General features: G+C 35.7%; 1 protein-coding gene across 1 annotated transcript; it reads left to right on the top strand.

Moving 5' to 3' along the window:
• Positions 1 to 5,748: 5,748 nt before the first annotated feature.
• On the top strand, positions 5,749 to 26,215 carry LOC125824889 (uncharacterized). Its single transcript, XM_049504233.1, has 17 exons — positions 5,749 to 6,159; positions 8,928 to 9,300; positions 9,386 to 9,457; positions 9,555 to 9,617; positions 11,028 to 11,198; positions 13,582 to 14,184; positions 14,275 to 15,018; positions 16,287 to 16,571; positions 17,591 to 17,746; positions 19,426 to 19,841; positions 20,063 to 20,501; positions 20,757 to 21,083; positions 21,645 to 22,416; positions 22,499 to 22,557; positions 23,968 to 24,438; positions 25,004 to 25,042; positions 25,884 to 26,215. Exons 1-17 carry the CDS (start codon positions 5,786 to 5,788, stop codon positions 26,067 to 26,069), a joined length of 5,550 nt encoding a protein of 1,849 aa, XP_049360190.1. The 5' UTR covers positions 5,749 to 5,785; the 3' UTR covers positions 26,070 to 26,215.
• The last annotated feature ends 139 nt before the right edge of the window (positions 26,216 to 26,354 follow it).

The raw sequence follows: 26,354 nt of genomic DNA, 5'->3' as shown, positions 1-26,354 counted from the left end.
TGTACCTTTCCGCATTTTTAATATCAAGTAATTACGCATATATGACAAGTCAATGGTCCTCTCATGGAATCCACACCCAAACTGTTAGTGTACTGGAACGTGGCACCCGATGCCAATTAGTGTGCCAGATGTGACACCCGATCCCATATATGTACCGGAACGTTGCACCCGATTCAAGTTAGTGTGTTGGAACGTAACACTCGATCCATTCAACAAGCCACAATCACAATCACAATGTACATTCACAAAATCATACAATTAAGTGTTGATTCATGACATACAATCATTCGTTCATACTCATTCACATTTAATGATCAATAGTGCAACATTCGCATACATACATGCATTACAATGAAGCAATTACTAATATACATCACACAAACATGAAATCAAACCATCACTTACCTCAAAAACAAGCTTGAATCCTTCTAAGAAACTTGATTCTTCCCTTTCCGGATTCTTTCCGCTTGTTCTAGGTCTACAAACAATCAATTCAATACGAATATCAATAATTAAGGTCTATTTTACCCGGATTATGACAAACCTAAAACCCAAGACTCAACTCATGATCCTAAGGTGCAGCTAGGACTTTTTTCCACCATCAAATTCAGTTAAAAAAAACCCTCCCCTATAGTAATTAACCAAGAATCTACATTCTGCGGATTGAAAAATGGATTTGGGGAGTAAAAATCTTACATTTAGCACCAAAATTTTGGAAAATTGTCAAGAAATCACCTGGGGTCGTGGAAAATTGTCAAGACATCACCTAGGGTCGTCTCCTAGCTCTCAAGAACAAAACTTGTAGAAAATAACATTTTTGGGGTTTAATTCCGACTTAAGTCGCGACTGGCCCGCCGTAGCGGGACCCAACCCGCCACAGCTGCCCCCCGGCAGAATAAATCCCGCCCTGGAGGCTTGCGCGGAGACAAAACGTCAGAGTTTGAGTTTCAAGCCCCTATTTCAAAACACACCTTCAACCCATGACAGTCAAAAACTATCCATTCACACTAAGATCGATTTTGGGAGTTCTACTCACTCGAATTTGATTCTGTAAAGTCGTATGAGTTCCTTAGCGTCTTAGTTATCTACTTATGTGATCGAATTCATAATTAGATCTCTCATTCGTTACCAGATTTCCCTAGTCCTTAATGACTCCGATTTCGTCCAAATCTGGACTAGGCTAGGAAATCCCAAGTCACTACAAAAAGTTTGTTTGACACAAATTCTTTCCCCATTGGCTTTTCTATAACGACGGGAACAGGTCATTACAAATTCATTTTGTTGTATACAGTTTGGGCAAACAATTCCCACAGCTCAGCTGTAGGATGGAGACCCATTCGAGTCTGGAAACTTTCAACCTTCCTCAACAACCCGAAATCGAATAAGTTCCATGGTAGAAACTCCAATTGTTGAGTTTCCACCACTGATTCGTCCATGGAGTCTAGTCTTGTCCATAAATGCACCGAGAAATCAGTTGGATTTAGATCGTCATAGACCCTTTCCGCGAATGCTCTCCAAATTTCCTCCGATTGGGTCGGAAGGTACCCTTTCTCTAACTAGAATGCCAAAATGTTGTTCCTGAGATATCTCCAGTGAGATCCCAAAAATAATCCGCCATGGAAGCAAACTTTAAAACCTTTGCTCTTTCTTCTTTTTCTTTTTCTTTAGTCAAACTTTTTTCTTCTTTCTTTGTTTAAAGTCAATGCTATATTACTTATATGGTATATATTACTTATATAGTAGTGGTTAGTAACTGAACTAACCGTGACATTATATTCAAATACTTACCTCTATCCACTTTTAATTTGTTATTATTTCCTTTTTTTGAATTAAATCATAACAATTTTTTACTAATATTTTACGGTGTATTTTTTTGATTTATCCACTCTTTTTTTTCCGATTTATCAACTGGAATCCTATTCCATTTATGTCGTTTCTAGATCATGTCATCCCAAGTCGCCCACGAAGAAAATTTTATAAGTCAAAATAGTTAATAAATTAAATTTTAAAATGTATTACCAAAAATGGCAATAATTATTTTATTTTATTTGACTCTCCAAATAATAAATGTGTCATATAGAGTAGAGCCAATAAATTAATTAATTAAAAAAAAGGTTAGTTTGCTTGCCAACAATTATTTTGTCATGTGGTGTCAAACCATATATAACGTTTCATCAGTGGAAACATGATCCTTGATAAAATGACCCTTGAATACCACTAATTCCTCTTCCCAAATGTACTGTAATAAGCAGACGATAAATAGATATAAAATATTTTTTTTTTAAAATGAATTATGAAGAAAACATATAATGATCTATAAAATTTTAGTCTTATAATCTAGTTTTTAATTAAAAAATGGATAATTATTTTTATCTATTATTTTAATTTACCTCGTGTAGTACTTTTGATTGATTTTCTTAAGGGTCTTTTTGCGATCCATCGTAGAAGAATTGTGGAAATTGAACAAAGACGCAGTCTTTTGTCATCCTATTGGGATAGAGGGAGTATATATAATCAGGGGGGCGAAGCTACAGCCATTCAAGGGTGGTCAGCTAACCACCCTTCGCCGGAAAATTACATCATATAGAGATATCAATTTTTGGATTTAAGGGATAAATAATCAATGTTGAACAACCTTGACATAAACTCTTTTGTGGCGCAGTGGTTAAGCGTGTTCATTTTCAACCCAGGTTTGCGGGTTCGAATGCACAACATTTTTAGTTTTATTTCGAGAGCAGAACACAACCTCACACACCATTATTATGTTCCTCAAGTTTCATAAATGAATACATTATTTTAATTTTGAATATTTAGATATCATGTAGTTCTAATTTTTATCTAGGATATAATGCACTTTCGAATGGTGAAAATAAAAAAGGCAACATTTTACTTTAAAAAATTGTGTTTATATATGTTAACAACTTTAAATCCAAACCTAAAATCAATACATGCGTTTTATCTTCTTCTTTTTTTAAGAAAAAAAAATTCTACTGGTGTGATTTATGTTTCGTGAAGCTAGACGCATTTGTTCTATCAATATTTCACTTTAAAAACAATAATCATATATTTTTATCATATAAAATCAAAGCATCAAAAAGAAAAAAAAATCGATTGTTTATATTTGATATAGACAAATGTTGAGATCATTCATGGTAGAATCCTTAGGTTAAACAAATAACATTCAACTCACTTATTAAAAAAATTCTTGAACACCCTTGATGAAATTTTTGGCTCTGTCACTGTATATAATGAGCTAGATATGGTTTATTACTTTTTCAACAAAGTGAAACATAACATTAAGCAAAAGATAGTTGATCTTTGTAGTTCTCAAATTCTTCCTTTACTCTTGTTTCAATCTATGTTGCTCATATCCTTCAACAAACGACAATCCAGTTGTGTCAGAATTCAGGTCCTTCAAACATGCATTATTGTTGGAAAATCCAACATGGATACGACAAACTAATATACCTTAACTCATCTAGAAAACAACCTTTTGACTTTGTTTTATAGTTTTTGTAAACTTATTAAAATATAGGAATAAGGGTTTGAAAAATACCTCAACTTTGGTCGAATTTGATGTTGCGATACTAAACTCTCATGAGGACCTATTACCTTCCTAGACTATTTAATACCATATTTTAAAACATATATATTTACCCACGTGGACATAAAAAATAATGCAAAATTATAAATAGTAATGTGTCCACGTGGGCATACCTTTAAATATACTATTAAATAGTTCATGGGGTAAAAAATATGGTATTAAATAGTCTAGGGAGGTAATAGGTCATCATGAAAGTTTAGTATCGCAACGGTAAATTCGACCAAAGTTATGATATTTTTCAGACCCTTATCCCAAAAATATAACTTGATCATTACCTTAATTCTAAAATGCCAGAGCAATTTTCTACAAAAAAAATGAAATTAGAATCCGGTCTAATTTTTGCTTGAAGTTATTCATTCAACAATTTTCTTAGAAGCAGTGAGAAGTGCAAAGTGAATAAGGTTGCTCTATCCTTAATCAAAGGTCTTAGATTCGAGTCTTAGATATAGAAAATTCTTAGTAAGGAGTGCTTAATTCCTTCCGAATGGGTCCTAGTACAAATTTAAATTAATTGACTTCAATGTGGATAGACCAAATAAAAAAAAGTTACTCATTCGTCAATTTTCTAAGAATTAGTGAATAGTGCCAAGTGAAAAAATTTAGGCCTTTAGGTATGGAGCCTAGTATGATCGACACTATAGACATAGGCAGATAAAAATGAAAATAATTTTCTTAGCCCACTTTCAGTTTCTTGTGGAAGAACAATTATTTACTTTCACATTTGATAATTAATTAATGTCAAATTCCATAGTCTATCTTTTGTTCAATTCTTTGAAATGCCCTTTTAAACTTTTTGAACTCAAATTAATAAGATTATCAAATAATTAAATTTAAAAAGACGTTATCTTAACTTTGGCGATTTTCTAAAGCATAGTAATCACTACAATACTAATGATTTAAACCTATTTTTGTAATTAAAAGTAATATTAAATATTATACAAGTAAAAATGATATTGTAATTGGCCCCTCTAATCCGTTAAAATTAAGGATAAATTTGTACTGAACAATGAAAGAGATATATTTGAATAAAAAAATAATTTATTTTTAACCAAAAATATAATAATGGGTACATTTAAATTTGTGATAAACTATTTATGGTGCTTTCAGTCTTTGTAACTATGTTCATTCCTAAACTATCCAACCGGCATGAATTGTGGTGCACTGATGAGAGTGTTTCACCCTTAACAAGAGGTTTCGGGTTCGAGCCCTGGGTATGGAGAAAATCATGTTGAGAGCACCACCCCCAAATGGATCCTGCAGTGTGCGATCTGAATTTAACCGAGACTCTAATGTGGCTCCGGACACCGAGTGAAAAACCAAAAAAAAAATTGCCCATCCATATTCTAGGTAGGTTGTATCAGTTTGGAGAATAATTTCACATAAAAAAAATTTCTCCACTTATATAGTATCTCCACAAACAAACTTTGTTGCCAAAATCTGATTCACTTTTTGAATTTCATAGATTTGTAGGAGTTGTACTTGTATATATAACAATTATCCTATGTATTTTTCTTGTACTTTACAAGTACCTCCTTGGTACTTCTTTTGATGAATCAGAATGATGTTCACACTTGATTCTAAATACTTACAAAATAATTGTCACAATTGTTTTGAAAGTTAAAAGATATTTCTTCCGTTCATTTTTAATTATCACAATTTTTTTTTTTAGAATCAAACAACGGAATTCTGGTATTCTCTCCTAACGAATTTTCTCTTTGCTACTCCCTTTCACTACTTGGAGCCATGTTTTTTCTTATTATAGATACCATACAGACAGGTGATCTATCTACTTAATGGACTAGCTTCACTAAGACTCGTTCAATTTTCTATAGCGACTTTCAGACCATTTTATTCATTGTCTTCTTCTCAACCTCTCCTCGGTCACTGAACTTTGATTAACATTTTACGATGTATTTTTTAATCATATTGATATGCCAAAAAATTGCAATTTCTAATAATTTTTTAAAATAATTTATTTAAAATATCAAATTAATATAATCTAATTTAACTTTAAAAATTAATCAAATTAATTTTCGAAACAGATTACGAGGTAAATAGGAAATGCATACGGACACCCGGATAAAAAATAAATAAAAAATATAATCCCCAATTCTCCAAAATAACTCGATTTATTTAAGCTTTTTCAATTTAACTTCCCACGAATGAATTTTCCTCTCTCTAATGGATACACTCGTTAACTCAGCGCTTGAAGAAATTTGCTCCCATGGCGATTCCGGTCTCCATCTCTCCAAGCTATGGCCGAAGCTACAACCTTCAATTTCCAGTCATGGTCTTAAACTTTGCCCAAACGTCAAAAAAGTTCTTTGGTTTAACCTCATTGACATTCCTGGCCTTAAATTCGAATCCAATGGCGTTGTTTATAGTTCGACTGATAGTTGCATTCGTGCGTTCGAGCAAAGTGAGCGATTGGATTTGAAAATTATCGCGCCGGAGCATATGTGTGATGCTTTTATTGGAGTTTATGATATTGAGGCCTCCGATGCTAAACTTTCTGACCGTGAACGGCGTGTTCTTCGTTACCTTGCTACTGTTAGGTTTGTGTTTGTTTTTTCTTTCTAATTTCTGTTATGAGCATATATGAATTGTTATTAGAGTTAATTGATAAAAACTATGCTGGATTTCGAGTTTCATACCTTTTATGCTTATAATCTGAATTTCTCTACATAGATCACCTTCATGCAGTTATTTCATGTAGTTATTAAGAGATGAAACAGAGGCGAGAAGGAAGAAGAAGAGTAAAATCTTATTAGAAGTTTTAGCCTCTCAATGAGTACAAATCAGGCCTTTTGTATAGACTAACTAATCGAGTGATCAGTTATAACTAACTAACTATCTTAATTATGGTTAATAACTAATACTAACAATCTGAGAGATAGAATTAGACAGTTCTTCCATTTAGTCTACATTTGTTACTACTTGATCCTTCTTCTCAATACTCACCTCAATCTAGGTAGTGAGAAAATATCAAACACTCTTAGCTTGGAACTCAAGTAGTGATGTTGAACCTTGCTGAGTCCTTTGGTTAGGATGTTTTTTGTAGGAATGTAGCTAGTTGACACCAACCTTGGTTTATTTTCCCCCTTATAAAATGGCAATCAATCTCATTGTATTGAGATTTAGTTCTTTCATGATAGACAGGGTTAGCTTCAATTTACATTGCTGCTTTACTATCAGTATATACGCTCACAGGTTCCTTTGCTTTAACTGTCAAATTCTTCAGAAGTCCTAAGAACCATATCAGTTCAGCCACGGTGGAAGCCATGCTTCTGTATTCTGATTCTGCTGAGCTTTTTGAAACTGTTGACTGATTCTTAGATTTCCAGGTTATCAAGGAGTCTCCCAACTTCACTAAGTAGCCTGTTACAGACTTTCTTGAATGAGGACAGGATGCCCAGTCTGAATCACAAAAGGCTGTAATTGTAGAGTTGGATTTCCTAGACATGCCTTGTCCATGTTGATTCTTCACATACCTTATGATCCTTAAGTCTGCTTCCATGTGAGATTTTTTTGGTTGTTGTAGCAACTGAGTTAGAGTCTGTACTCCAAATGCAATATCATGCCTAGTCATGGTGAAGTGATGTAATTTCCCAATCAAATCCTTGGTATCCTGTTTTGTCAGTCAGAGGATCATTGATTTCACTAGTTGAACCCTTAGTTGTAGTCATCATATTGTCTGGTTGTTAGCTTGGCATTAGTATCTAGTGGTGTTATTGCTGGCTTAGCACCACTGAGTCCAGCTTTTGAGATGAGTTCCGGAGAATATACCTCTGATGCATCAATATTCCATGTTCAGACCTTGCAAATTCAATTCCTAGAAAATATCTCAGCTCACCAAGATCTTTCATTTTAAATGCTTGTTTCAGTTTTCCTTTGGTTTCTTCAACTATTTTTAGACTATCTCCTGTTATCAGCATGTCATCTACATAGATAAGTATAATAGTTGTCCCTTCTGGTGTCTTTCTGATAAACAGTGAGTGGTCATACTCACTTTGTCTGAACTCGAAGTTTGACCAGTGCTTCACACAACTTGGCATTCCATTGTCTAGATGCTTGCTTAAGGCCATATAGTCTGAGCATATATGAATTGTAATTTAGAGTTGATTGTAAAAAAAACACCTAAAGTATCTTGTTTTTTCGAGTTTGGTACTATGAAGAAAATTACTCCCCATGTCCCAAATTACTTGTCATGTTTAGTTTTTGGGGTGTGAAACTACATGAAACTTTGATGGAACATTTAATGTATATTTTTCAACATATTTATATCAGAAGAATTGCAAATTGTAGTACTTTTGCGCATAGTTTTGGAATATCTAAATTTTAATTTTGAAATATTGAATCAATCTAGTCCAATTTAGTTTTGAACATTAATAAAATTGACTCTTCAGAAGCGAGATGTGACAAGTATTCTGGGATTGTGGGAGTAGGACTTGTGAAATTCCGTGGTCATAATAAATGTGCCATTACATTTGAGGGATGTAAAACTTTTGTAACATAAAGCTTCTCCTTAATGCTAAAGTGAGAAGTTAAAATTAAATCGTTTTCAAATTTAGAAAGATGTCAACCTTTTTGGGACTAAGTAATAAGAAACTAATGTTATTTTTTTTCTGGTCTTAAACATGCCATAATATTAGTGTGGCTATACAAGCGTTTGCATGAAAGGTAAAATTGGAAGTTTAACAGAGAAAAAAAGACTTTTGTAACTTGTAGTCTTAAACATGTTGTAACATTTATGTGGTTATAAAAACTTCTCATCAAGGGTAAAAAGGGAAAGTTTAAGAAAAATATGTATCTTTTGAAACTTGTGGTTATAAACAACACCTAGGTGATTTTTCAAGTACTTGATCACCTCCACCGTCAACCGGTAGGTTGAGGGTTCGAGTGACGCTGGAGGGTAAGTGAGAACGCTATTGGTCCTCCTGGTAGCGGTGGAAAAAAACACCTAGGTGATTTCTTCCCATGCATCTAAACCTTGATGTTCATGAACTTTTGTGCACATAACTAATTCCACGGAGTTCTTCCCAAATGTTGTGTCCGATCAACTTTTGTGTACATGGGCTATACTGGATACTTGCTACCTTCTACTAGTAGCAGGTAACTCTTCTACAAGTCTTAGATGGGGGAAAAATCATCTGGTGGTATTTGTTTGCCAGGATTTAAACCTTGGTCCCAAGATTCTTTCCCACTTTATTCATATTTAGGCCATACCCTTGGTTGTATGCTATGGGGAAAAATTATTAGGTTTACTAGTAATTGAAGTAGCTTAATTGCTTACCAAGGTCTCTTAACTTTGACTGAGTTTCAGAGGAAAAGGAGTAGCACAAAATGAGCTTGGCAAAGACTTTAAGATCAAAGGCAACGACATGTTTTACATAGTGAGGAAGCTTGAAAAACGAGGATTGATTGTCAGACAACCAACAATCCTTAGGATTAGAGACATGGGTCCAGTTTCTACCAATATGCTCTATTTATCCCGCTATGCAAAGAATTTGGGTAGTCAACAAAGGCTTGAGATAACCAAGGGGGTTAATTCCTTGGAGGATAGTGAGATCACTGATGGTGAAGATGAAAATAGTGTTGGTGTTGCTGAGGAATCTCTTGATGTAGATCTGTGCGTAAAAGATTTTCTACCAGAACTAGAAGCCGTCTGTGATAAGCTTGAAAATGCTGAGGGAAAGGTTGGTTTTGATGTTGAATGCTCCATCTATCTGGCTTTTAAATGTACTCTATAGCTGATTCTTTTATTTATTTTAATTTATGAAGGTCCTGGCTATGGCTGATATCAAGCCAGAACTTGGTTATCAAGGGACTCGTGGGCATAGGAGATGGAGATATGTATGTTCTTCCTTTTTATTATTTTGTATCTTCAGTATGTTGCAACTCATAAACCCATCTCATGCATCATATTTAAATCCAAATTTTTTACTCCTAGATTCTCAAGAAGCTGAAGGAGGCTCACTTGGTGAAGGAGGACGAGGTCATTATGGATGGGAAGGTCAGTGAAAAGTACCGGCTTATAAGTACCAACTGCTCTGGGTTTCATCTGTTACATTTTAGACTTTCCATACAAGTATCTAAGAGACCTTGAAAGTGCCCATGGCTTTACTGCATATACTCCCATTTCTTCTACTGTTTCTCCTTTTCCTTTATGGACTTAAAGTCCTAGGGTAATTATAATTCTTTTCTAATATTTTCTCCTATTGGAATCATGGATTGAACATCTTTGTTGGGAATCCACTGAAAATTGGTCAAATTGCATCAGCTTTCTGAACAAATCTAATCTAGCGGAAATCAGTTTAATTTTTGTTGATTATTTATGCTAGATTTCCTTTTTGTTTGATAGGTGTTTCAATCAACTTTGTATCTTACAGTAAAGAAAGTTTTTGACTAGATCTTTTGCAGCTGTTTAGTCTAACTTGTACTTTAGGGAAGTATATTCTTGACTTTCAACTTAAAGCAGTTCTGATAATAGATAAAGTGAGAGACGCTTAAATATTTACGTAATACTTTGATGAATTGTATACTTGTTGGAAGAAGTAATTCTTTTTCTTACCAAAGACTATTTGCTGATTCAACCTAGTTAATGCAACTGAATGACATATTGTCCTTTTCTGAAAGTTGTTATTGGCCCAAAATTTTGAATTGTGATTTACTGCATTGGAAACTGAGACTGAAATACATACGTACACAAGGTTTGCAATTCCATAAAATTAAAGAGATTATGACAAATTTCTTGCTAAATAAAGGTCAATCTTGCCTAAACTCAAGCTTGGACTTTAGTGGAAGGGAAGTATTTATTTTTTGGTGTTCTTGGATTCTTTTTAGTTTTATACTTTGATTCATGTGGTTATTGGATCTTAATAAGATATAAGAGTTGTATCTGGAGATTGGAAGCGGCGATTGTCTTCTGCTAAGTTACTCTTTAAATTTTTTTCTGTAAATTCTCAAACATATTGTATGAATTTCATTGAAATTAGTGTCCAAAGAGTAGCGCAAAGATTCACTGGGTTGAGCTGATCCTTTTCTTTATTTTTTCCCTTACTTTGGGAGAGGGAGAGGGGGATGTTGTTGGAGAGGCTTACACCTAAAACTTGAATGATAGCTAGTTTACTAACTATTGAATTGATTCCAGTGCAAGTTTTTTAGCTTCACCTTATCCCACAGGCCACAGCTGTCATCCACAACTTTTTTGTAAAAGAATAATTCTTAGTTTCACCATTTCTTGTCTTCATTTTCTTTCTAACTAAACAAGTTTCGAAGTACCACTTTTTTCCTGTATAATCGATTTAAAAAAAAACATATGTGCCATAACAAAAGTGTAGAAAAGTCTTAAGCTCTTACATATTTTATAGGAATTAGGACTTTGACTGACTAATTAATTGCTTATCATATGCCCGCATTGCAGGAGGTCAAGTGTCTACATCTGTTGAAGGGTTTTTCACCAAAACATTTTGAAACAATGATGAAAAAGGGCAAGGGAGGTCATATTTCAGACCTGCTTTTAGAGCTTCCTATTGAGCATCAAATTTATGATATGGTTGATGCTGAGGGAGATAGAGGGTTGCCCTTCAATCAGGTATTGGATGTTTTCTTTTATGAATGTCAAAACTAATGTTGATATCATTTTACTAGTGCTATTTTACGTGTATATTGTCTTCTTCATTTTGGTGTAATTTCACCCAAGCTGTAATTTGTGTCCTGGATCATATTTTCTGATTCTTTTCGCAGTCAACTTTGAACTTAAGTTGATTATGTCTTTACGATCACTTTTAGGTGCAATTTCACCGAAAGCCTCATTTTTAACTTTATGATTTGTTGAAATGTGTGACCATCTCATTTAAAAGCTTAAGATAATTATATTCTCAACAAGACCCCCTCACGTGCGGGCCTGATTCTTTTTCATGGCCAAGCACGTGAAAATTCTTTTTAATTTTGGGTGGCAGTGAGATTCGATCGCAGGACCTCTGCCTATTCTGATACCATGTTGAAGTGTTTGGCCATCTCATCTAAAAACTTAAGCTGTTAGAGAGAGCACACTTTTATTATTTAATTATATTCTCAACATGATCATTCTTCAAGCCTTGGATCATATTTTGAATCTTTTGTGAGTCAGCATTTTGTGATTTGGTACTCATTTATGTGTATACTATGGAAAAAAATGACAAAAGAAGAGACATCAAATGTGTATTTACAGAGTCTCCCCCCCCCCCCCCCCCCTTCCCCTCGGCCCCTCCAACACACACACAAAGGGATTTTGTCTAATGGTAAGAAAGTAACACGTGGTGTGTTTGTTAGATGCACATCACTGGTTCAAATTTTACCGCAGACAAAGATTGGTATTTAAGTGAGAAGGGTAGAGGGTGGGCGCATTATCCGCCAAGTTCCGAACCCTATGTCATTAACCCTGGTGATTTCTCAATTGTAAAAGAAATAATTATATAGTTGACTAGTATATTGTAATGACCTCAGTTGAGATCTCGAAATCGAATTGCAGAAATTTAAATTGGACATACATATATATATATGTATGTATTTTTGCTCCATTTGCACCTTTTTTCATTAAAGCCCACAATTTATTTGCGCTAAAAGCTCCAACAGACCTCAGAGATTTTTTGCGCTTTTCGCTTTTGATAATACTACATACAAATCACAATGTTGGTTGAATATGAATATTATTGGGCGGGTTGGGTTATGACCCACAATTCAATCCATCTTGACCTAACCCATTTTGACCCAAATAAATTTTGTGCTTGTTGGATTGCTATCCGTTTATTAACTAACTCGTTTGGACTCGCCCGAATTTAACCCAACCTGCTCATTTGAGTTTTGACACACAAAAGTAGAAGCAACTTTTCTGTTCTGGGGAAGGAGTTACAAATTTCTGACTGCATAGTCTCTCTATTTTGGTGGTGTAAAGAGAATTGAATAGAGGAAGTAGATTAACTTGTAGACTTCTTAGGTGCCTTTGGGGATGCCTCTGGGAGCTAAAAGCAGGTCTATAGGTATTTGGAATGGGGTGATTGAAAAGTGTGAAAGAAGATTGGTGAATAGGAAGAGCCAATATCTTTCCCTAGGGGGAAGACTAACACTTATTATTAGTGTCTTGGATTCTATGCCTACTTATATGATGTCCCTTTTTCCTATTCCTGATGGAGTAACTGATAGACTGGATGCTCTAAGAAGAAACTTTCTATGAGAAGGCAACAGTGAGACAAAAAAAATTTCACCTGGTTAAATGGAAAGCCGTGATTGGGAATAAACAAGCTGGAGGACTAGGGGTGAGAAACTTGAAGACTCAAAATCAATGTCTACTAATGAAAGGGCTCTGGAGGCTAACCTCCAATGAACAAGCATTATGGAAGGAGGTGATTCAGGCCAAATATGAAATGGAAGATCACTGGTCAACTAACATGGTGACCAACACTTATGGAACCAGCCTTTGGAGAGCCATATGGAATCTCTGGCCAAAACTTAGAGGGAACTGTAAAATCAAGATTGGAAATGGTGTGGAGGTCTTATTTTGGGAAGATAGTTGGCTGGAACAAGGTCCTTTAAAAACCCTTTTCCCTGATGTGTTCATCCTCAACCAACAACAGAGGGCTACTGTGGCAGAGGTTTGGTCAAACTAAGGATGGAATCTGAGGTTCGGTTAGTTTAGCTACAAAATAAATATATTGCAAAAGGTTTGGTTAATATCCAGAGTTCTGTAGAATTCTACTACTCTCTGGATCTCCCAATCATTAAAAGGCTTTCTATAAGTTGCAATATATTTATTTTGTTTTACATTTATGCCTCTTTTAAGATTGCTTTTCAGTTATAAGGTATAAAACACATTTATTGATTGGATTCATGTATTTGTGTGTGCATTTGACTTTTCAAATATGTCTCTTATGCGAGGGTTCCTTCAGATGTACATATGTGATATCAAAACTTTCCTTGCCATTATAATGATTTTTCAGGTATGCAAAAGGCTGGGATTAAGTAATAAACAACACTACAATCGGCTGTTTGATATTGTTCATAGATTCGGAATACATATGGAGCCAGAACTCATGAACAAAGCCAAGGTTTACCGACTCTGGACACCTGGAAACCATAATCCTGGAGCTTCACCTATCACTCTGAATAAACCAGTAGTAGACCCTTCCGAAATTTCTGGCTGCCCTCCACTTGGAACACATAGAGAATTTCAAGAGAACTCAGCATTAGCCAGACAAGATGTGGATGCTTCAGTTCCTGAAGGTAATGGTGTAGCTAATAGCCAAAATGTAAGCACAGGAACTTCCCCAGAAGTTTCTGATGGCTTGGTGCTGGATGAAAAGAATGGATCTGTCCCAGTTTGTCTGAGCAGTTCACTGGACTCGACCATCAAGGTAAGCAGTACCACTTCTGATGCAGAGTTGCAGATAGTGAGTGCAGCAGCATCATATGTTGCGCCAGAAGATGCACTGGCTCTTGCTGTGCCGACTCCTCCAAGACGCCGATCTTATCCGAGGTATCCCTGTCTCACATTGGAAGCAACCAGCGCAAAGAGGGAGCAGTGGATACTTAAATTTCTACAGGTGTTTTTATTCTCCCATTCTTTTTAAGCTTTTCTGTCTGTTAGGATATTGCTACAGATAAAGGATCACAAATATATTTTCTTTAATCAGGAGGAGAAGTTCCTGGTCAAATCAGAGCTATACAGACGGCTTCAGGATCTTGAGAAGGAGAAGACGACAGAGACAGACAGAAAGACCTTAGATCGTTGTCTGAATAAGCTCTTGCAAGGAGGATATTGTAAACTTATCGTTGTTTATGTCCCTGTTCTAACAAATTGTAACCACAGTCGTAAGATACAGGTTGTTTTGCACCCTTCAGTTTCTAGCGTATCTGCTGAACAGATTCATGAGAGATTCAGGTCTTTTGAAACATACATCCGCACTCAAGCCTCTTCTCAATTGAAAAAGGGAGAGCCATTTCCTCAACTGAATGATCTCACCAGGACACATCAAAGCACAAAATTGAACCAAGCTGAGCGAGCTGAAGCTATGCGTACAAATGGATTTGTACTGGCCAAGATGGTTCGCACAAAGATTTTTCACATTTATCTATGGGAATATGTGAACAGTTTGCCTGGTTGTGAAGATGTTTTGTCATCTTTTAAAGATGGTCATGACCTAAAAAATCCTCATAGTACATCTAAATTAATTGATTTAAATGCAGCTATTAAGGCCATGTCGCTTGAACTGTTCTTACAAGTTGTTGGCTCTACTCAAAAGTTTGAGGATACGATCGAGAAATGTAAAAATGGGTTTCGCCTTTCTGATCTTCCTCTGTTGGAGTACAAGCATCTGATGGATATCCGAGCGACTGGACGACTATCATCATTGATTGACATTTTGCGACGTTTGAAGGTACAATGAATTTTACTTTGAGAATTTAAATTGTTGATGCTTGGAACCATGTGGTTACTGGAAAGGCTTAGAACTATTAAGATTGGAATGTTGCTACTGGAAAGAGGAGTTCATTGTTTTCCCAAAAGACGAATTTTCTTCTATATACATGCCTTATTTCTAGAGGAGCTAAAATGTTATCCAGCTGTTTGACTGGAGTTCACTTACAATCTCCATTATCCACTAGATGTATTCTAGATGCTTTTACAATAAAAGAGGATGATCCTGTGGCTATTGTAGACATCCTAGGATCCTTATAAGATGGAGGGGGGGTCTAGTGATAGTTTTGCTTTTTTTCTTTATCTTTTTGTTTGATAGGCACACTCCTGTGGATGTAGGATATGCTGTAAATTTTTGGTTACCAGCTTTGGGCTGATGATTGATATACAAAACGTTACCTTTATAAAAATGAGAGCATAGTGTAGTTCAGGTTGCTTGTAGAGAACCTGATACATGAAATTCAGTCACCGATAGCTCTTGACTAATTCAAAAATTATTTAAGGAAGAACCTTGATGAGAGTGAAAATTGTTTTCTTTGTAACTTTCCCAGCAACGTCTTTTTGCTGGTATTTCTAATGTATAAAGTTACTCTTTTCCGATAAAAAGAAAAGTTGTTAGCTTCCAGAATATTTAGAGCCTGCGGAGTACTCAAAGAAATAGCAGTTTCTGTAGTTGAAAGCTGTTTGCGACACTTGTAGGACGTCTTATAGGTATTGAGTTTCAGGATTAATATTCCTGATGATGCTTTCAGTTTGGTGTTATGTGGTATACCCCCTCTCTCCAATAAAGAAAAGAATACAAGAGAAAGAGTCAGAAATTATAATTGGTGCTAACTGCCTGACAACATATCTCTCCCTGTGAAATACATTCTTACTGGTCATTCCTATAAGTAAACGGAATCCCAAAGTTTCAATAACTAGTGCAAAAGCTGGCTATGTTGCTTGGACTCTTAAAAACTGTCAACGGGTGCATGCTGAATTCTCCAAAAGTAGTGCATTCTTGGAGGATTCGACACAGGTGCTGCAACATTTTTGAAGAGTCTGAGAAACATAGAAAACTGGTAATCGTAATTCACTCTCTGAAAGAGAAAAAGCTTCATATATTGGAAAATCAAAACTGACTTATGGAATTCAGTATATTGAACTTCTTCCTACTCTTGTGTCTGTAAGAGTTTATGGTAGTTGTTATTGATGCAATAGTTAATTGGTTGTGTATTTTTCTTATGGCAGTTGATTAGGCTTGTATGTGGTGGACATCCAGAAAACACTGCAAATCTCCCTCATACTACTCTGACTCACGTATTGGAGCTTAAACCTTACATTGAGGAACCTGTTTGCTTAGTGGGTTCATCTCATTCTATTCATTGTCCAGATCTTCGCCCTCAAATCAGACATGATTTTGTTCTTTCAAGTAAAAAAGCTGTTGAGGAATACTGGAACACTTTAGAGTATTGCTATTCTGCTAGTGATCGTAAAGCCGCTTTGCATGCATTCCCCGGCTGCACAGTTAATGAGGTTTAATTCTTTCTATTTTCTTTGTCTTTTAGTGACTACTTAGAATTTCCATTCTTTGAGCATAGTGGATGTCCATAGGAAAGGCCAGACCACAGTAAGTCTATATTTGATACAGGCTTACCTTGCATTTCTAGAAGAGGCTGTTATAATAATTTCTACAATTGAGTATTTGATCTACCTTAAGTGGTATCTTCAGCCTTTAAAGGACATAACAACTCAGGAAATGGCCAAGAGTTGACAATACTTCATGCAACAAAATGCGTAAAGCCAAGGGCCTTAATTAGCCAACTTATGATGAAGTTGTGCACTTAATAGCATGTCTAATTTCTGTAGAGTTCGATTGCATCCTTGAAATGGTTAAGAACGTGGGGAAATTTCTTGTTGTACTTCTATTTCTCTATGATTTGTTATTTATTATTGAAAAATTACTCCCTTTGTTCTGTTATACATGGCAGCTGGAATAGGAGTTCAAAATGTTACTGTGAGTCTGTGACTTGAATATTATATTTGCTAATAATTGAAGAAAAATATTTAAGTAACGCTTGAAGAGTTACCTTGATAGAGAAACCATCAAGTCAAAGTTTGAAAATTGAATTAATAGTAGTGATTTGAATTATTGAAAGTTGTGAAATTTGTATAGGAATGGAACTGGTGTTGAGCCTTTGGCCCAAAATAGAAAGTAAATAAGGATGAGTATTTTTTCTTTGATCTGTTAATTTGGAGGAATAAAGTGGATTGCCATGCAAGATACTTCTATGCCTATCCGAAAGAAAGATTGTCTTTTAGAACTTTCATTTGTTTATATAATAAGATGGTTTGCTTTACTTGGTTAGTCTCTTGCTCTTTTGCATGTTTGATGCTTCTTCGTGCTTAAGAACTTGCTGCTGCATGAGTATTATATTTGGAGAAATGTTATTTTTGTTTCATCTTCTGTAGCATTGTATTTAGGCTATCTGGCCCTCTTGATTATTTATTCTCAGTTTCTGGTTGTACTGAGAGGGAAGTAAAATGTTGGTCAGGTATTTCTTTTCCGATCATGGGCTTCAATCAGAGTTATGACAGCTGATCAGCGGGCTGAACTCCTTAAGCGTGTTATTAACGATGGCCCACAGAGGAAACTTTCATTCAAGGAATGTGAGGAGATTGCTAAAGATCTGAATTTGACTTTGGAGCAGGTTCTTCTGTGTTCTCTTTGCCCGCTCTCTGAGTTGCAATAAGAAAATTATTTAATCAACTTACAGGACATCTGGAAGTTGAATCTGTTAATAAGTATTAATGTGGTAGTTTATCTAACTTATCTGATCATTAGATATTATGAGATCATTTAGTAACTGTTTGCCTTTCATCAACTCGTTTCTTTTAATGGGATGCCAGAAATGTAGTTATGTTCTTGGCATTTGGAGAACTCATTTACACAAAAGTAGACATCTTCGATTTTGGTCGTTTTCAACGTAAAATCATGTCAAGTCTTACTCCGCATTTTTTTGGTTTTGAATTGTATGTGTTTATGTTGTGATGCTGCTATCAAGTTGAAAAAAACTTCATGCGCAACATAGTCTTTCCTCTTTAGTTTACTTATTTTGTTGGCCATCTTCTTCCAGTAGTGTTAAAATCTGGATCCACTTGTAAGCCTATAAAAACAGAGTTGCTGAGGCATATATATTGGGAAATATGCTGCTGGCAAACTTGCTGATTCTAGGTTAACAATTTATTGTTGGAAACCAGACTTTCCAGATTAATGACTTGCTCGAATGTCAGTGTTTAATTGCAGTTCTGCCATAAAATAAGATAGTTGCCATTTTTACGTGCTACTAGATGAGTAAAGCTGAATTAGTTTGGTATTGGAAGGTTAAAAAGGGGAAATAATAGAAAACACAAAAATATTGAAGAGCACCCAAGCTACTAGGTTAAGGGACAGAAGGAATTTTACCAGTGTTGATCTGAAAAAGGATATAGATGAGTTGCTGCTGATTTTGTAAAAAGAGAGAAGGAAGAAAAAGATGAGTCAAAAACAACAAAGCAAAAAAAAAAATGGAAGAGAGATGAGTGGCGGTTGATGTTGACTTTGTAAAGGACTTCTAGTTAGACACATAAGGCCAGCGTTCACTGATAAAATAAAAGGTCAATATTGTACTTAATAATCTACACTCCTGACTAGTACATATCTCTGTTAAGGGAGCAATAGTACTGCTCTTAATTATGTTTTGTGCTCCTAACTCGAACATGTGCATGTTTTAGGGAAGCCACATCATTGTCATACAAATAAAAGAAGATACATAGAAAATCATCATGTTAAAGGACCAAAAGATTGCTTACGAGGGGCCAGGAGTAAAGTATCTGTGTTGCCTTCAAATTTTTCCTACATCAGTTTATTACTAAATCTGTCACAAACAAGCAATATGGTAGAAATCAGCTTCTATTTGCATGTAAACAGTGAACTCTCACTCTCTTGCTGCTCAACTTGATGAATTTGAAACTTTATCCTTTTTATTAAGGAGCACATTTAAATGATGAATCAGTGAATGCATCAAACAACACCTAATGATCACTTTTGCATGCATGAAGAGCTAAAGTAGTTTTCCATTAGAAATCGTCTTGATTGGTACTCTCTTATGTAATGGCTGAAGAAATTCTTCTAGACCTTAAGAGATTCTTATTTTTTTGAAGGAAACTCTGTTTGTTTAAGCAAATATTTAATTAAATTTGTTTTTAGACAGTCCCATTCTTGGGGAAAGCTCATTCTTACCTGTCACTGGAAAAAAAGAAAGAAGCTTTTTCCAATACTGATGTCTCATTTATATCATTAAAGTATGCAAGTCCTACATTTTTCAGTCAGGTTACTGTTCACTTGCAGGTCCTTCGTGTCTATCATGATAAACGACAACGACGACTTACCAGCTTTGATCGAGCTTCAGATGCTGGAAAGGATGAAATTCAGCCGCACCAAGGTACACCTACATTATCTCCAAAGAAAAGGAAAAGACCTGTAACAAGGAAATCTTCAAAGCCTGCAGAGGCTGGTACCGAGTTTGGACAGCCCCAGCCATTGAGCCAGATAGTCAACGAGGAACAAAGCTCTTTCCCATCTACTTCATGTGCACAGACATGCAGCTTGGAGGGATATCACCTTCGAGATGACGTGGTAGCTGCTGAAGAGTCAGAATTACCTGAAGATGATGGGGTAGGACGTGCTTTTCTTGATAAAATTGCCTTGTCAAGAGCGAAGCCTACACGCAAGGGAAAGTTCTGGTGGACAGATGATGTAGATAGGTAAATCTTATGAATTATTCGTACCTCATGAGGTCAATAACCAAATGGCTGGTTGGTATGCACAGATTTTTTTCAAGAGTTCCCGATGATAATAAGATTTTTGAGCTTAAATTGTTGATTTACTGCTACATCCTTAATGCTACCCATGGTATCCTGTTGCCTGGATCTATTTGTATTTTTTAAGCTTATTACTTGGATTACATGAGAAACTTTATGTACAGGCAACTGGTGATCGAATATGCAAGACACCGAGCTTCTCTTGGAGCAAAATTCAATCGCGTAGACTGGGGAAAGCTTCATAATCTTCCAGCACCACCTGATGCCTGCAGAAGGAGAATGGCATCATTGAGAACAAATCGACAGTTCAGAAAATCTATTATGAGACTGTGTAATGTGCTTAGTCAGCGTTACGTGGATTACCTTGAGAAATCCAAAGATAAAAAATTGAACCATGAGGGTCATCAAGCAACACAGTGTTATTGTTTTAAAAATACCTCGAACTTCCTCTCTCAAGATCCATGGGATAACTTTGATGATGCCAATATAAAATTGGCCCTGGAAGATGCTCTGCGTCACAAAAAGATATCCAAATCGGAGACCTTGAAAGATGTTCAGCCTTTCTTTGATAACAGCTCAAATGTTAATACTGATGAAAGAGATGTGAGACTCATGCTTTCTTGTCAGTTATTTCATGAGCTTCTGTGGCATAAATTAGTCGTTAATTACTTAGATTTAGGCCTTAGCATTTCAACAAAAATATCAGCAACTTGAGGTGCCGGCACTTGCTGTAGGTTGTTTGCCTTAGTGTAGCTTATCTTATTTTTTGAAGAAACTGTGACTAACTCAATTTTTTTCTTTACAAGATTGTTATTTGAATTTTGTATTTAATTTGTTTGATGTTCCCCTCTCTTTCAGGGTTCTTGTGGTCCTCAATCAGTTTTACCAGTTTCTTGTGGCCAATATGTTGATAATTTTAGTGAAAATACTGAAGATTCTGGTACACCAATAAGCTCAAATAGGATCCCTCAGAAGTATGTGAATCTCACGATTGGTGGCATCCCCATCAGTAAACGATTATATGAATCAGCAGCAGTTGCTAATGCTGCAGAGCTATTTAAGCTCATCTTTCTCTGTAGCTCAAAATCTCCACTTGTGCCAACCTTGCTTGCTGAAACTTTAAGGCGCTATTCTGAGCATGATCTCTTTGCTGCTTTCAATTACCTCAGGGAGAAAAAAGTTTTGGTAAATCTTGTTTTGTACTCCTATGTATTTAGATGCTGGCCTTGGTACATTTTTGAATTATCTCTCCATGTCAAATTTATGTGATGATATTTCTGTTTAGAGATGTTCATAATACTTTATATGATTCCATTGTATATATTAGTCTACAGTTTCGGCAATTTTCAAAAATTCAATTTCATCAAACAATTGAAATTATTTTGTACTTTCATGTGATGTAGGACTAGCTTTTCATTCATCACTGTAATATTTTCTTCCACTTCAGTTAGTTAGTATATTAATATAAGTCAAATTAATGTCTTAGATTTTGTGCTAGTCAAATGCCATACAGAAAAACAGGAGTATAAATTTACAGCTTGTTTTTTTACAAGTAATCTGTCTTCACCTATGTCCTATAACTATAAACGTAAACTAATTGAAATTCACTATCATTTTCTTCAGTAGGTGCAACTGTTGCTACAAAGACCCATCCTGTGTCTTGACCTATAATTAGAAAAAGATTTGTCTTCATCTTTTGTTTTCTCCTGCAAATATTTCCTAAGCTTTAAAAATTTCTCCTTGCAGATTGGGGGCCATTCCAATTGTCCTTTTGTCCTTTCTCAGACCTTCTTGAATTGTATAGAATTTTCTCCATTCCCAAGTGATACCGGAAAAAGAGCTGCTAAGTTTGCTAGCTGGCTTTGTGAAAGAGAGAAGGAATTGATTGCTGAGGGGGTGGATCTTCCAACGGATTTGCAGTGTGGAGATGTTTACCACCTTCTTGCTCTGCTTTCTTCAGGAGAACTATCTATTGCACCATGCCTTCCCGATGAAGGTGTTGGAGAGGTTGAGGACTCCCGGACATCTAAACGCAAGACTGATGACAGTGAATTTTCTGACAGTGACAGGTATAAAAAGCTGAAAACTTCAATGGCTAGTGATAGTGAGCTTTGCTCACGCCGGGCAAAAGGTTTTCCAGGAATTAGGTTGTGCTTGAGGCATGCTACACTTTCAAGAATAAAAATTATGGATTTACTCAAAGACAGTGATAACTATACTTGTGCACAATCTGTTAAAGATCATCAAGCCACTGATATTGGCAGTGTCTCATTCGACTCAGATGACCAAGTAAATGAACTTCAAGATAGCGGGGTCCCATATACCGCAGTTTCTCCGACCGAGTCACAATGGCAAGCCATGACGACCTATGCTGAACGTGTTTGTTCCTTTGGTTCTTGTCTGGAACAGAACTCTCTGGTATATCCGGAAATGTTTAGATCTGTTTATTCAGCTATCCAAATGGCTGGTGACCAAGGTTTGTGCATGAAAGATATCTCGAGGATTCTAAAGATGCAAGGTTTGTAACCACAAACCTACAAGGTCTTCTAACCCCGCCATTTAAATACTCATTACTTCTATTTATTTTATTTTTTTTACAGATAAAAAGCTTTCTGAAGCTGTCATTGAGGTGCTAGAAGCATTTGGACGAGTTTTGAAGGTGCGTCTGAATTAACAATTAGCTATCTTCCCTTGTTCTTTGCACCATCTGATGAAGTTTCATGCACCTGCTTAGAGTTACTAATGAAAGAATTCTGATGAAATCCTCAGTTATAGTTTATCTGATGTTATTTTTGTGAAATAAGACTTCTCACTCATTTACTGAATAGGAAATATTAGTAAATGGATTGTTTTAAAAAGAGTCTTTCTTGTAGAAGAAATAGAAGCTGTTGGTTCATTTGCTTTTAAAACGGATACTTGTAATGGTATGCTCAATGTGGATTCACTTGTGTGGAGTGTAAACTAGTTTTGCCTGAAACTCCTCTAGGTCTCTTCATTGTGTGTTTTACTTTTCTGTGTAGTGTGTTTGTCTTGTCACTTAAGCCTTGAATCTTGAGAATTTACTTCATATGACACTGACTGGTTGCTCCTGAAAACAGATGGATATTACTTTGAAATTCCCCGTAGCCCCAAATTGTATTGTATTTAGAATAATGGCATATCTTGGTATGTTTTAACATGAATATGCCGGTTTAAAGTGTCAAATGATACTCCCTCTGTTCCATTTTATGTGGCACCCTTTCCTTTTTAGTCTGTCCCAAAAAGAATGCCACCTTACTATAATTAGAAACAATTTTAACTTTTAAATTCCTCTTTTACCCTTAATGAAATGAAACTCAGCTACACAAATATGTAAGGATTGTTTTAGACCACAAGTTTCAAAAGTCTTCCTTTTTTTCTTAAACACCGTGCCAAGTCAAAGGGTGCCACATAAAATGGGACATATGGAGTATTAAGAAAATTGTTGTTTATATAAAGAATCTACCATATATCGCCTGATTTTTTGTTAAAGCATGATGTACAATAAAGACGGGATGGAAAGAGAAGAAAATATGAGTTGAGAGGCCAAAATGCTTTGATGAGTTCCCTGATGTCTTGAGTTGGTTTAGTGATATGGAAAATTTTGGTAGGTTAAAAAATGAATCATGTGACTAGGCACCCAAATTGGCATAGTTGTCATGATCATGTACTTCAAAATTCTTGTATTACTTGTAGATTGCTCATCAGTTTAAGTTTGGTGTGTTGGTGTTCTTCTCAGTTAAGTGTTAGTATGTCTCTTGTGTTGTGAATTAATATAACATTGAGCCATGTGTTCTATGAATAAAATTGATGGACATGCTTAATTCGCTGCTGACCAGCTTCATCAATATTGTGTGGAGGTAGTCACTATAACTCAATAAAACCCATAACATTATGTATTACGCTTGTTGTAGTTGTTTGTTTTACATGTGGTTTGATTAAGGAAAGATGGCACTATAGCTAGTGATGTAATTAATAGAGAATGGAACAGAGTGCAGTAGAAGGCCCATCTTCTATTCAACTAATCATCTAGTGGCACCACAAAATGCAGGTCAATGCTTACGACTCTATTCGGGTGGTTGATTCTTTATATCGTTCCAAGTACTTTTTGATTCCAGTGGCTGCTATTCATGAAGATGCTACATCATCTCCTTGTGAAGATTCTGAGACTAAAACATATGAAGAGTCTGCTACACATAATGGAGAAAATCATAAAGATGTGGAGTTGCAGAATTCTGATAAGGTACACAAAGTCACAATTCTTAATCTTCCTAAAGCGGTTGCTGAACCTTCAAGTAAAAAGCAAACCATCAATGAGGCAAAAGGTTGTCGACCTACTGAAGCTAGTTCACCCACAAGAAATCACCCAGAAGAACCATATCATCTCCGCTCTACTGGTTTGCATTTGTGCAAGCCAATATTGCCTTGGCTAAATGGTGATGGTACTACAAATGAACGTGTCTACAAGGGGCTTGTACGCCGTGTTCTTGGCATAGTGATGCAAAATCCGGGAATAAAAGAGGTACACCCTTTTACTTACATAAAAACATAGATACCTGATCATGACCAGTGAATCTGTGCAATTTAGAAGTATTACTTTCTAATTTTGTGCATAATGAATTGCTTCAAAATATTAGGGACAATTGATCCTTGTTGGTTGTAGAATAAATCAGTGAATTTCTTCTTAATTTTTGTCTAGTTCTCGTTGTTAATACAATCTTTTTTTTTTCATTTTTCTTAGTCTTTAGTGCTAGGTTCATTTGCTTCTCTATCTTTTTCAATGTTCTCACAGATTTTGTGCTATGTTCTTGGGAACACCACTTCATATCGATTTGTTATACTTCATGTCATATGGATTCATTTCCTTATGAATACTGGAACTCAATCATTGATGATTGAATCATAGAGTCATTCTTTTTCCTCATCTTGATCATTGATGAACACTGCATACCAATTTAAACATCCATTTTCAGTTTGACTGTTTTATGTATAATCCATCCTCGTAGCAATATATATGTATATATATATACACAGATACTTCTAATTTATATTATTAGTTTCAAACTGACTTCTTAATTATTGTTCAGGGTGATATTATCTGCCACATGCATGTTCTGAATCCTCAGGTATGATATTTATTTCTGTTTCCTCAGACTTGTTTCTTCAGTCTGTTGGTTATCAGATAAAATGTAACATGAAGCGGTATCATTGTTCTTGCCCAAGAAATGATAAAAATTCAATGATCTCTTCTCCCAAGGCCTTCTTTCCATAAATTATGAGCTGCTCAAAATTTTCATGTTTTCTATTATACCAATCTGGGACTTCCTCTAGCCAGATTTATTGCTTCTGAGTGCGCATTTGGAACCCCTGATGTGCCTTCTAAACATAAACAAAGTTCCATCTCTTTACCATACTTGTAGTTTCTACATACCGGGATATTTTCTAGTTAGTGAGATTGTGTGATCCTAGGACAGGGGCGGAGTTAGAAGCCCAGCTACGGGTCGAAACCAATAGCTTCTCCTCGAATAATGTAGTTGTGTTGAGAAATTTATTAAATATGCACACATCAAATTTAGAATCTAGTTATTAACACTTTGAAGTCATCGTTCTAAAATCCAGAACCCAAAAGGTTGAAATCCTGACTCCGTATCTCTTGAGGCAGAGAATTGCTGGCACCTAATAGTTCTACTTTTTTGGTCTGTAGATAGCAAAGAAAATCTAAGTTTTGGTAGTAATGGAGATCTTAAAGTCTCAACAATATTTCAAATCCTTTTGCTTATAATGTGTTATGGGTCTCTACCTCAACGAGGTAGGGGTAACGTATGTGTACACTTTACCTACACCAGATCCCACTTGTGGAATTACACTAAGTTATGTTGTTGTAGTAGTAATGTTTTATGGGCATGAGATAGACAAGACACTTTTACATCTTCTCATCTGCTAAAACATTCTTGTTGTGTCTTTCAGAGTTGCAGAAGTTTGTTAAACATGATGGTCCTAGATAACGTTATCTTTTCGCGTAAGATTCCTCAGGCAAATCCAAGCGGAGCACCAGCAATTCTGAGTAGTCTTATTGGTAGCCATTTCAAGAAATCGAAGTTAGTTTCAAGGGAACATTTCTTTGCAAACCCCTCTAGTACACACCTGTTGTAATGTAGGTAGATGTTGGATCTAGTTATGTGTTTGTTTTGATCTTTTCGTTCTCTTGGTCCGTGTTTGGGACTAAGGCATAGTTGTTGTTGTCATCTCCTAGTGCTGATCTTTGTATAGTAATTTTCCTAAAAATGCCCAACTTGTAGCCCGGTCAGACACAAGCGGATGTAAATGTAATTTTAGGATTTCCAAAAATCCAATAGCTTTTGCCTAAGAATTCACTAGTTATTATTCATGTTATTACCTTGTGGTCGGTGTAGAAATGTATAAACTTCAATTCTTGAA

Source organism: Solanum verrucosum, unplaced genomic scaffold (assembly GCF_900185275.1).
Source record: "Solanum verrucosum unplaced genomic scaffold, falcon-dt-bn FXZP01000125.1, whole genome shotgun sequence".
In the NCBI taxonomy this organism is placed as follows: domain Eukaryota; kingdom Viridiplantae; phylum Streptophyta; class Magnoliopsida; order Solanales; family Solanaceae; genus Solanum; species Solanum verrucosum.
Note: the sequence above shows the minus strand (reverse complement) of the source record. Positions and strands in the feature narration are given on the sequence as shown.